The sequence below is a fragment of the Myxine glutinosa genome, chromosome 3 (assembly GCF_964187855.1).
Source record: "Myxine glutinosa chromosome 3, kmMyxGlut1.1, whole genome shotgun sequence".
Classification (NCBI taxonomy): Eukaryota; Metazoa; Chordata; class Myxini; order Myxiniformes; family Myxinidae; genus Myxine; species Myxine glutinosa.
Window position 1 is genome coordinate 195,774,810 of NC_136263.1, and position 13,679 is coordinate 195,788,488.

At 39.2% G+C, this 13,679-nt stretch overlaps 1 protein-coding gene across 1 annotated transcript in view; it reads left to right on the forward strand.

Annotated features, from left to right (window-relative positions):
- Positions 1–13,679, forward strand: part of LOC137422898 (tyrosine-protein kinase HCK) — an 81,951-nt gene that overhangs the window by 5,491 nt on the left and 62,781 nt on the right. The window contains exon 2 of the mRNA XM_068109544.2: positions 12,778–12,905. Coding sequence (XP_067965645.2) covers positions 12,783–12,905 — 123 coding nt within the window. The 5' untranslated portion in view covers positions 12,778–12,782. The remainder of the gene's footprint in view (positions 1–12,777; positions 12,906–13,679) is intronic.

The window sequence follows — 13,679 nt, forward strand, 5'->3', positions numbered from 1 at the left end:
TTTTTCTTATTTTGCCATCTTAGCAATGGCTTTCTTACTGCCACTCGACCTGTCAAACCTGCAGCTCGAAGTCTTCTCTTCACAGTTGAAACTCAGACTTGCTTACTTCGACCAGTGTTAAGCTGTGCTTGAAGCTGTTGTCCTGTGAGCTGCCTATCACGCAAGCTGTTGACTCTCAGAAACTTGTCTTCTGATTCTGTTGTGGCTTTGGGTCTGCCAGACCTCTTCCTGTCAGTTTCCTCCAGTTTCCAATATACTACTTCCTGCAGTGCAATATTGTCCAAATAATGCTTCAGAGGGTGTAGCAGTCTGCTCCAATACTGCTTTTATACAGACGGAGTTTGTAATCAAGTAATCAGCAGAGGTTGGGACACCTGTAGGAATTGTTTGCATCAACTTTCAAGGCTTAATTTACTTACATTGCTGCAGAACAGGTGCAAGTTGTTAACCCATTACTTGTTCCCTGAAGAAGGCCTTTTTTCAATATAACTGTGCAATTTACATTATTTCCCCGTTTTTGCTCACCTAAACTTTTCTTTTAACCTCGAGCAGTTTACTGCTTACCTTTGTACCATTTCAGGTTATTCACTCGACTTGAATTGCTTAAATTTCAATAAAAACTTGAAAAATTGAGGTGTTCAAAACTTTTGACCTGTCGTGTACCTTTACTACGTTTTATCGACTAATTGCATCCTCTCCTTTTTTTTTTTCTTTTTTTTTTTTTCTTTTGTATACAGAATCAAGGCTCGTGAAAGAGCTAACATTTATCACACAAACAAATCAACCAGACAAACAAAATATATAAAAAGAGGGAGCGGTAGACAAGATGGGGGAGAGAAGGGATGTTTCTATGAAGGGGTGTTTCTATGTCTTCATACTATGTTTCATCGACTAATTGCATCGTATACCTTTACTACATTTCATCAACCAATGGCATCCTCTACCTTTACTATGTTTCATCGACTAATTGCATCGTATACCTTTACTGCATTTCATCGACTAATTGCATCATTTACCTTTACTACGTTTCATTGACTAATTGCATCATTTACCTTTACTACGTTTCATCGACTAATTGCATCATTTACCTTTACTAGTTTAATTGACTAATTGCATCATTTACATTTACTACATTTAATTGACTAATGCATCATTTTTTTTTTTTTGTTGTTGTTGTTGTTGTTGTTGTTGTATGTAGAGTCTAGGCTCGTGAAAGAGCTAACATTTATCACACAAACAAATCAAACAGACAAACAAAGTATATAAAAAGGGCAGCGGTAGACAAGATGGGGAGAGAAGGGGAAGCACACAAACACAACATTTGAGAGCAGGGACATCGGGAATGTGTGGGAGGGAGAGGGCTTGGGGGGAGGCGGCGTGGGAAGGGGGGGGGGGGGAGGAGAGGTTTCAACACAAGGACACCAAGGACTTCCAAGAAAGAAGTTGGTATTTCAAAAAAGTGGATTGGGGTGAAATTAGCGGGGGTAGAAAAGATCAAGGTTTTGGATGGGGGAAGATAAGAGATGGTGGTGAACAGCTGTTTCAAAGACCTGGAGGGAGGAGTGGGATTGAAGGGAGTGGGGGAGTTTGCTCCAGAGGCAGGAGAGAAGAGGAGTGAAGGTGAGCAGAGTCTTTATTTTGGCAGTTTAACCATAAGAGGTGCGTTTCATAACTCCAACTGTAATTGTAATTTGATGAGGTGTGTATAATTTCTCTAAATTTAGAGATGTGTACTATAACTATTGTCATTTGATAAGTTGCGTTTCATAACTATTTTGTATTTTGATTAAATGTGTGTATAATGAAGAATATTGTACTTTTATAAGGTGTGTGCATATGTTAAAAGTTTTTTGTATTTCAATTGATAAGGTTTGTGTATAATAAGTATAATTATAATTCATATGAGTTTTGTGTGTGATAAATATTCTTATCATGTGATCATTTGTGCATAACAAGTGTTTCTGTAAATACTTTTGTCGTGTGTTTTTAATAACTTGTAATTTGATAGTGTATAATAACTGTTGTTGTAATAAAGTTCATAGTTCATGTGTACAATAAGTATTATTGTAATTACATTGATATCTTTTTGTAATGAAGTTGAACAATTCCTTTTTTGATTGAAATGCTTAATTCTGTTATGTAGGTGAATAAAATCAATTACATGCATAATATGTTTGTTGATCTTCTTAAGTTTTTTGCTATTTTCGGTTATTTTGTTGGTAGAATTTGTTATATATTTTTTATTTTTGTTTGATAATGCATGTTTATTTATTCCATATACTTATTTTGATATTTTGATTAATGTAATTTTATATTTATTAAATTTATTAATGTAATTTTATATGATTATCATTATTTTTATATACATTTGTAAGTTTTATGAAACTTTTATTTATATTGTAAACTTGACAAATTTCAGTCTTTGAACTTCCTTGTCCAGTGTATAATTATTTCAATAAACCGAAATGAAATGAAATGATGTTTATTTTGCAACAAAATATTTTATTTGATAGTATATATATTAAGTATCATTGTAAATTAATTTGTGCATTGTATAAGTATTGCTGCCATTGAATTGATCATACATGTGCTTAATAACTTATTTTAATTAAATAATTTGTGTATAATAACTAGACTACGGATTTTTATGTTAAGAAAATAGGCCTTTTATGTTTTGAAAAGAGGAATTTTTTTTTTTTTATGTGAAAAAATCCCGAAATATTTTTTCCCCCCGTTTTATTCATTTTTTATTATTACCAAGTTTTTCAGAAATCAGTCAAAAAAAGAACAAAAAATGGTAAGCTTTTTCCTGCACAACATTAAGCACTCTGGGCTAGTAAACAGGTAAAAAATGACATTCAGGTACCTTTATTGCAACCGCATTGTTTGATAAGTAGAGGACTAGAAGAAATTGACAAGACCCTTTTAGGAACGGTTAAAGTAGGTGTTTGAAATCATTATCTTGGTAATGTTCTCCTTGGTGAGGCGGTGTCGGCGGTCGGTGAGGACGTTTCTGTAGACGGAGAAGGACCTTTCCACAATACTTTCTGTAGACGGAGAAGAACAAGGAGACTTGTTCTTTGACGCTGACAATGGGGCAGTACCTCAAGAGGGGGATGTCAGCAAGCTTGACTCCAGCCGGCACACCAACCTCAGATCCGTGCTGATCTCCATCCAGGATCAAAGCCACTGTCCTCAGCACACCAATGTCGGGATTGCGCTGCAGCACCGCCTTGAACTTGGTGAGCAGGATCTCCTTACGGCAGCCTCGGATCTTTTCGAGCTCCTCCTTGGCCTGATCAAGGAGCTGGAAGGCCTTGGCCAGCTCCATGCCGGCCAGCTCCATGCCGGCCTCCTCCAGCTGCTTAAGGATCTTCGGGATGAACGACACGTGGGCATTTAAGAAGACCAAACTGAGCTTGATGTCCGCCTTTCCGAACAGGTCCTTGGCACTCCGGATTGCCATCGCGTCGTCATCGTTCAGCTGGTCCACAATGTCCTTGACGGCCTCGAAGTGCTCGGCGTAAAACACCGCGGCGTCGATCCACGTCCCCCACCGAGTCAGAATGGGCTCCGGGGGGGGAGAGAAAGATTGGGCTGCTGCTCCTTCCAAAAGACAACACGCGACGGGGCTTTGACGAACACCTTCTTCGTCGTGGCAATCAGGTCGTTGACGTCCTTGAACATTTCTCGGACTGTCTCGCAGACACGGTGGAGCGCGTGGGCAACGCAAGTCACATGCAGCAAGTCCGGGAAGAGTTCCTTCAGGGCATGGCCGGCCTTGATCATATAGGCCGCGGCGTCACTGACGAGGACCTTGAGGCACTCCGGCTTGAAATCAGGCCAAAGATAGCGCAGCGTGTCATTGACTGCACGCACGATCTCCCCGGAGTTGGTCTTCTCCAGAAACATGCACTGAACGAGGTGGGGACGAAAGTACCCCTCCTTGGACAAGCGTCCCACGATGATGTTGGCCACATATCGACCTGCCGAATCGGTCGTCTCGTCGACGGACAGCCAGATGGGCTGCTGTCCGAGGTCGGCACGGATCCCCGCCAAGGCCTCGTCGTAGCACTTGTCGAGGTAGTGCTTTCGAATCCAGTTTTCATCGGGGATCTGGAGTGTGATGTGCTTCTCCAGGAACGACCGGAGGGCAGGGTTTTCCAATTTCGACCATGGGATGCCAGCGGCCAGCATGGCCTGGCACAGCTCCTGAGCCACGACGTCGCACTTGTGCCTCTTTCCGCCACCAAAGTCCTCCATGGTGGCTTGCGTGACCGTCCTCTTCTTCTTCAAGGCCAAGTTGCTCTTGTGGCGGTCTCCTCGGACATGTTGGGCCAGCTCAGACTTCTGCTTCGCCCGGAAAGTCTTTTCACAAGCTCGACAAAGCCGTGTCACTCGACACGTACTTGAAGGTGGCCCCATCGCCGCCAGCGTTGAATTCCTTCAGCCACTTGTCACGAAGAGCAGCACTCATCTTGATAGGAGACTTGTTCACACTTTGTGTACACTCTCTCACTGTAGTACACCGCCTCACTGCTGTACACGCTGGGGACGCAACGCACGCAAGTGGACGCAACGTTTTGTTTTTGAGATCGATCGCAGTTAAAAATTTCGATCGCAGTTACAAATTTTGATCGCAGTTTAAAATTTCGAAAAATTCCCTAATTTTTTTTTAGCGTTGCCAGACATTTTTGACCAAAAAGGGCATTTTATTTTATTTTTCCCGAAAAAGGGCGAAATTCTTTTTTTCTCCGAAAATAGCAAAATAATTTTTTTGCGCTCAAAAAAGCCGTTTTATGTGAAAAAATATTTTTTATTTTTTCACATAAAAATCCGATGTGCAATAATAACTATTACTGTTATTAAATTGATAGTGCATGTGCATAATAACGTATTGTAATTTGATGTGTCTATAATAAAGTATTGGTTTAATTAAATTGATAGTGCATGTGCATAATAACGCATTGTAATTTGATGTGTCTATAATACAGTATTGCTTTAATTAAAATGATCGTGAATGTGTATAATTTGTTGTAATTTGATGTTTGTATAATAAGTAAATTTAATTTAATTGATAGTGAATGTGCAAAATAACCTATTGTAATTTGATATTTGTATAATAAATATGATTGTAATTTAATTGATAGTGTTTGTGTATAATAACGTATTGTTATTTGACATTTGTATAATAAATATGATTGTAATTTAATTGAGAGTGTTTGTGTGTAATAACGTATTGTAATTTGATGTTTGTTTAATAAATATGATTGTAATTTAATTGATAGTGTTTGTGTATAATAACGTATTGTAATTTGATGTTTGTGTAATAAATATGATTGTAATTTAATTGATAGTGAATGTGTATAATAACGTATTATAATTTGATATTTGTATAATAAATATGATTGTAATTTAATTGATAGTGAATGTGCATAATAATCTATTGCAATTTGATATTTGTATAATAAATATGATTGTAATTTAATTGAGAGTGTTTGTGTATAATAACGTATTGTAATTTGATGTTTGTATAATAAATATGATTGTAATTTAATTGATAGTGAATGTGCATAATAACCTATTGTAATTTGATATTTGTACAATAAATATGATTGTAATTTCATTGATAGTGAATGTGCATAATACCCAATTGTAATTTGATATTTGTATAATAAATATGATTGTAATTTAATTGAGAGTGTTTGTGTGTAATAACGTATTGTAATTTGATGTTTGTATAATAAATATGATTGTAATTTAATTTATAGTGTTTGTGTATAATAACGTATTGTTATTTGATATTTATATAATAAATATGATTGTAATTTAATTGATAGTGAATGTGCATAATAACCCATTGTAATTTGATATTTGTATAATAAATATGATTGTAATTTAATTGACAGTGAATGTGAATAATAACCTATTGTAATTTGATGTTTGTATAATAAATATGATTGTAATTTAATTGATAGTGTTTGTGTATAATAACATCTTGTAATTTGATATTTGTATAATAAATATGATTGTAATTTAATTGACTGAATGTGCAAAATAACCTATTGTAATTTGATATTTGTATAATAAATATGATTGTAATTTAATTGATAGTGTTTGTGTATAATAACATATTGTAATTTGATATTTGTATAATAAATATGATTGTAATTTAATTGATAGTGAATGTGTATAATAATGTATTGTAATTTGATGTTTGTATAATAAGTATTATTGTAAATTAATTGATCGTGAATGTGTATAATAATTTATTGTAATTTGGTGTTTGAATGAAAAGTATCTTTAATTAAATTGATAGTAAATGTGTATAATTTGTTGTAATTTGATGTGTGTATCTTAAGTATATTTAATTAAATTGATAGTGAATGTGTATAATAACGTGTTATAATTTGACGTTTGTATAATAAATATGATTGTAATTTAATTGGTAGTGCTTGTGTATAATTTATTGCAATTTGATGTTTGTATTATAAGTATTACTGTAAATTAATTGACAGTGCATGTGTATGATAACCTTGTGTAATTTGATAATGTGAGAAAGTAAGCTATTGTAAGTGATGGATAAGGTGTGTGTATAATAATTATTCGTGTAATTTTATAATGATTGGACACGTTCTCGTGGTCTCCACTCACGTGATGATGGTAATTTCCCAAAGGAGAATCATCATAATCAGTTGGGTTCGATGAACCATTGCATCTCGAATCTACGATGGTCGTTGCGTGTCGCATTCTGTTTAACCAGATGGTTGAGCCTTTTTGATTTTGCAACACACGCACACAGCCCAACAGCACGTGACTCAGCGAATGATGTCAGTGTTTTACCCAACATACCACAGTGGAGTTTCCATTTGTATAAACACCATGTCGTGCCGCAGGAGTTCTTCGTGATTTTCAAACTAAATTTCTAGTGCTGCTGACTTGGCATGTTGGTCGAAAGTGATGCTGAACCATGTGATAGACCCTTGTGGGTTTTTCTACATGCGAAAATCTGTTTGTGTAGGCCTCGAAGACCACAGGTCACACCAGTGAGCACCCATTGACTTGTTTTGGGCACCTTTCTTTTTTTTTTTGGTTCGAAATAGCCGAACACCCCACACCTTACTCCACAAATCCCCACTCCATGTTGGAATGACGCATTTCAGGAAACTGTTGTAGGCAACACACTCAAAGTCTCTGCTCATGCACTACTCTGGAGTTTTCATGTCTTCGGGATGTTTAGTTTTGGGAATGGCGTATTTATTGAGGTGATCTGTGAAATGAGCAACAGGAAGTCACCTTTCATGGAAATAGAAAAGGTATGTAAAGATCCATCAATATTAGGTCAGACAACCAACTGCAGGTGGTGGTGGTCAGTGCCAATTGATATTTTGGGTGATGTGATCTATATGGACAGGTCGGGATTTTGAAAGGTTCACGATAAGAACCTTTATTTTGCTGCTGTTTGGTGTAAATAATTTCACAATCGAGTTGATGGAGAAACAGCACCAGGCAATTCCTAGTTCTCAATTTGAAAGACCATGATGGCAGTTTGAGCTCTATTATACACAGCACATGTCAGGGAAGTGGTCAGTGTACTTCCCTAAATGATGTCGAATGTCGAACTATCTCAGGACCTTCATGGGTATGAAAAAAAAACCATGAATTTGCAGTTCCTTTATTTTTTATTTATTTTTTAGGATTTCAAGTCGAAGCTCGTATAATAACGAGCACATAGAACATATAATAAAGGGAGCTATAGATAAGAGTGAGAGAGAGAGAGAGGGAACACACAACAACAGTAGGGGACAAGAACATTGGGAGATCTGAAAGGGAGAGACGGTTGGGGTGCTACGTGGCACAAGATACTTTTGGTGCAGTTCTACCTACCGAGCCCTTGTTGAAGCAATGACAAGATCTACGGAACCAAACGGACCCTGCATCATTTCACTAAACTGCATCGTGTTTACCTCACCACCCTATTATCCGACCTATCACCACTTACCACCATATTATCCAACTTATCATCACTTACCACCCTATTATCCGACCTATCACCACTTACCACCATATTATCTAACCTATCACCACTTACCACCCTATTATCCTACCTATCACCACTTACCACCATATTATCCTACCTATGACCACTTACCACCATATTATCCAACCTATCACCACTTACCACCCTATTATCCTACCCATCACCACTTACCACCATATTATCCTACCTATGACCACTTACCACCATATTATCCAACCTATCATCACTTACCACCCTATTATCCTACCTATCACCACTTACCACCATATTATCCAACCTATCACCACTTACCACCCTATTATCCTACCTATCATCACTTAACACCATATTATCCAACCTATCACCACTTACCACCATATTATCCAACCTATCACCACTTACCACCCTATTATCCGACCTATCATCACTTACCACCATATTATCCTACCTATCATCACTTACCACCCTATTATCCTACCCATCACCACTTACCACCATATTATCCTACCTATGACCACTTACCACCATATTATCCAACCTATCATCACTTACCACCCTATTATCCTACCTATCACCACTTACCACCATATTATCCAACCTATCACCACTTACCACCCTATTATCCTACCTATCATCACTTAACACCATATTATCCAACCTATCACCACTTACCACCATATTATCCAACCTATCACCACTTACCACCCTATTATCCAACCTATCATCACTTACCACGCTATTGTCCTACCTATCACCACTTTCCACCATATTATCCAACCTATCACCACTTACCACCATATTATCCTACCTATGACCACTTACCACCCTATTATCCTACCTATCACCACTTACCACCCTATTATCCAACCTATCACCACTTACCACTCTATTATCCTACCTATCACCACTTACCACCCTATTATCCTACCTATCACCACTTACCACCATATTATCCTACCTATCACCACTTACCACCCCATTATCCTACCTATCACCACTTACCACCATATTATCCTACCTATCACCACTTACCACCATATTATCCAACCTATCATCACTTACCACCCTATTATCCTACGTATCACCACTTACCACCATATTATCCAACCTATCATCACTTACCACCCTATTATCCTACGTATCACCACTTACCACCATATTATGCTACCTATCACCACTTACCACCATATTATCCTACCTATCACTACTTACCACCCTATTATCCTACCTATCACCACTTACCACCATATTATCCTACCTATCACCACTTACCACTCTATTATCCTAGCTATCACCACTTACCACCATATTATCCAACCTATCACCACTTACCACTCTATTATCCTACCTATCACCACTTACCACCATATTATCCAACCTATCACCACTTACCACTCTATTATCCTACGTATCACCACTTACCACCCTATTATCCTACCTATCACCACTTACCACCATATTATCCTACCTATCACCACTTACCACTCTATTATCCTACCTATCACCACTTACCACCATATTATCCAACCTATCACCACTTACCCCTCTATTATCCTACCTATCACCACTTACCACCATATTATCCAACCTATCACCACTTACCACCATATTATCCTACCTATGACCACTTACCACCCTATTATCCTACCTATCACCACTTACCACCCTATTATCCAACCTATCACCACTTACCACTCTATTATCCTACCTATCACCACTTACCACCCTATTATCCTACCTATCACCACTTACCACCCTATTATCCAACCTATCACCACTTACCACTCTATTATCCTACCTATCACCACTTGCCACCCTATTATCCTACCTCTCATCACTTACCACCCTATTATCCTACCTATCACCACTTACCGCCCTATTATCCAACCTATCATCACTTACCACTCTATTATCCTACCTATCACCACTTACCACCCTATTATCCAACCTATCACCTCTTCCCACCCTATTATCCGACCTATCACCACTTACCACCCTATTATCCTATGTATCACCACTTACCACCTATTATCCAACCTATCACCACTGATCACCCTACTATCCTACCTATCACCACTTACCACCATATTATCCGACCTATCACCACTTACCACCCTATTATCCTACCTATCACCACTTACCACCCTATTATCCTACCTATCACGACTTGCCACCCTATTATCCTACCTGTCACCACTTACCACCATATTATCCTACCTATCACCACTTCCCACCCTATTATCCAACCTATCACCTCTTCCCACCCTATTATCCGACCTATCACCACTTACCACCCTATTATCCTATGTATCACCACTTACCACCTATTATCCAACCTATCACCATTGACCACCCTACTATCCTACCTATCACCACTTACCACCATATTATCCTACCTATCACCACTTACCACCATATTATCCTACCTCTCATCACTTACCACCCTATTATCCAACCAATCACCACTTACCACCATATTATCCTACCTATCACCACTTACCACCCTATTATCCTACCTATCACCACTTACCACCATATTATCCGACCTATCACCACTTACCACCCTATTATCCAACATATCACCACTTACCACCCTATTATCCAACCTATCACCACTTACCACCATATTATCCTACCTATCACCACTTACCACCCTATTATCCTACCTATCACCACTTACCACCATATTATCCGACCTATCACCACTTACCACCATATTATCCAACCTATCACCACTTTCCACCATATTATCCAACCAATCACCACTTACCACCATATTATCCTCCCTATCACCACTTATCACCATATTATCCCACCTATCACCACTTACCACCCCATTATCCTACCTATCACCACTTACCACAATATTATCCTGCCGATCACGACTTACCACCATATTATCCTACCTATCACCACTTACCACCCCATTATACTACCTATCACCACTTCCCACCATATTATCCTACCTATCACCACTTACCACCATATTATCCAACCTATCATCACTTACCACCCTATTATCCTACGTATCACCACTTACCACCATATTATCCTACCTATCACCACTTACCACCATATTATCCAACCTATCATCACTTACCACCCTATTATCCTACCTATCACCACTTACCACCATATTATCCAACCTATCACCACTTCCCACCCTATTATCCAACCTATCACCTCTTCCCACCCTATTATCCGACCTATCACCACTTACCACCCTCTTATCCTATGTATCACCACTTACCACCTATTATCCAACCTATCACCACTGACCACCCTACTATCCTACCTATCACCACTTACCACCATATTATCCGACCTATCACCACTTACCACCCTATTATCCTACCTATCACCACTTACCACCCTATTATCCTACCTATCACGACTTACCACCCTATTATCCTACCTGTCACCACTTACCACCATATTATCCTACCCATCACCACTTAACACCCTATTATCCCACCTCTCACCACTTACCACCATATTATCCTACCTATCACCACTTACCACCCTATTATCCTACCTATCACCACTTACCACCCAATTATCCTACCTATCAACACTTACCACCCTATTATCCTACCTATCACCACTTACCACCATATTATCCTACCTATCACTATTTACCACCCTATTATCCTACCTATCACCACTTACCACCATATTATCCTACCTATCACCACTTACCACTCTATTATCCTACCTATCACCACTTACCACCATATTATCCATATCCAACCTATCACCACTTACCACCATATTATGCAACCTATCACCACTTACCACTCTATTATCCTATGTATCACCACTTACCACCCTATTATCCTACCTGTCACCACTTACCACCATATCATCCTACCTATCACCACTTACCACCATATTATCCTACCTATCACTACTTACCACTCTATTATCCTACCTATCACCACTTACCACCATATTATCCTACCTATCACCACTTACCACCGTATTATCCTACCTGTCACCACTTACCACCATATTATCCGACCTATCACCACTTACCACCATATTATCGGACCGAAACCACACTTATCATCCTATTATCCGACCTATGCCCACCTCCCAACTATTATCCTATCTATATGGGAAAATGTCGGATCGTTGCTGGAGTGAAAGTCACAATAAATAGCAAATGAAGAGCCAAGCAGATCGAAAACTTTTAAAATACCGAAAATAGCACCGTGAGGGTGCACGTCGTATCAGCTATCAGTGTTCCATGGACGGAAGCCGGAAGGGATAACGTTGGTGAATCGGAAAAAAACTCCTGTGGTCATAAGGTATGGTCTACATTTTCCCAAGCAGACCATTTACAAACCGGCCAAATAACAAATGTGAGAAAATCGGAAACATTCTTGGGGTTCAGAATGATTCCTCAATCAGGTTCGATGAATCCTAAATGAGAATCTCTCCTTTCTAAGACCATCCTCGCACTAACCTTTTTTACTGAGTGTTCGAGGGTTTCGTGGTAAAGAAAAACCAACAGGTACGTCCTAAGTAGATTAAGGACCACTTGGAGCCTTATTTAAAGAATGAGGCCTCAAATGATCTCTTTGAGGATGGTGGGGTGATGTCGTGTTTGGGGTCTTGAGGTGGAGGGACCTTTCAGACCTGTAAGATAAAGAATATGAGCAGTCTGGTGGGAATCGGGGACTGTGTGGTATCCTGACTTCAGAGTTTCCACAATTATGAATTCTTTCCAAATGTTTGTCTATCTCCCGGTGCAGGCACAATGGGCTGCGTACACTCGAACCCGACAAGACCTGAGGGGTACGTGGACAAAAAGGCAACTCTGCCCCAGAATGATGGTCGCCAGCAGGCAATTTATGTCTCAGATCCGACTTGCCATGCTCAGGTTAGTTTTCACTGTTGTGTGGGGTAGTCGTGGTCGGGGGAGGGCTGCTGGATTTTAATCTGAGGAAGAAGTTGTATGGTGCCTGTGAATCATCTTGGTCTCCCCTTGTACTTCATTCGTCCCATTTTCCTCACCACACTATTTTCCTACCTATCCCCATTTACCACCCTATTAACCAACCTATCCCCACTTAACATCCTATTATTGCACCTATCCGCACTTACCACCTTATTATTGCACCTTTCTGCACTTACCACCTTATTATCCTCCCCATCCCCACATACTACCTTGTTATCATACCCATCCCCACATACGACCTTATTATCATACCCATCCCCACATACTACCTTATTATCATACCCATCCCCACATACTACCTTATTATCCGACCTATCCCCACATACCCTATTATATGACCTATCCCCACTTACCACCCTATTATCTGACCTATCCCCACTTACCACCCTATTATCCTACCTATCCCCACATACCACAATATTATCTGACCTATCCCCACTTACCACCCTATTATCTTACCTATTCCCACATACCACCTTATTATCTTACCTATCCCCACTTACCACCCTATTATCCGACCTATCCCCACATACCACCCTATTATCCTACCTATCCCCACATACCACCATATTGTCTGACCTATCCCCACATACCACCATATTATCCTACCTATCCCCACATACCACCCTATTATCCTACCTATCCCCACATACCATCATATTATCCTACCTATCCCCACATACCACCATATTATCC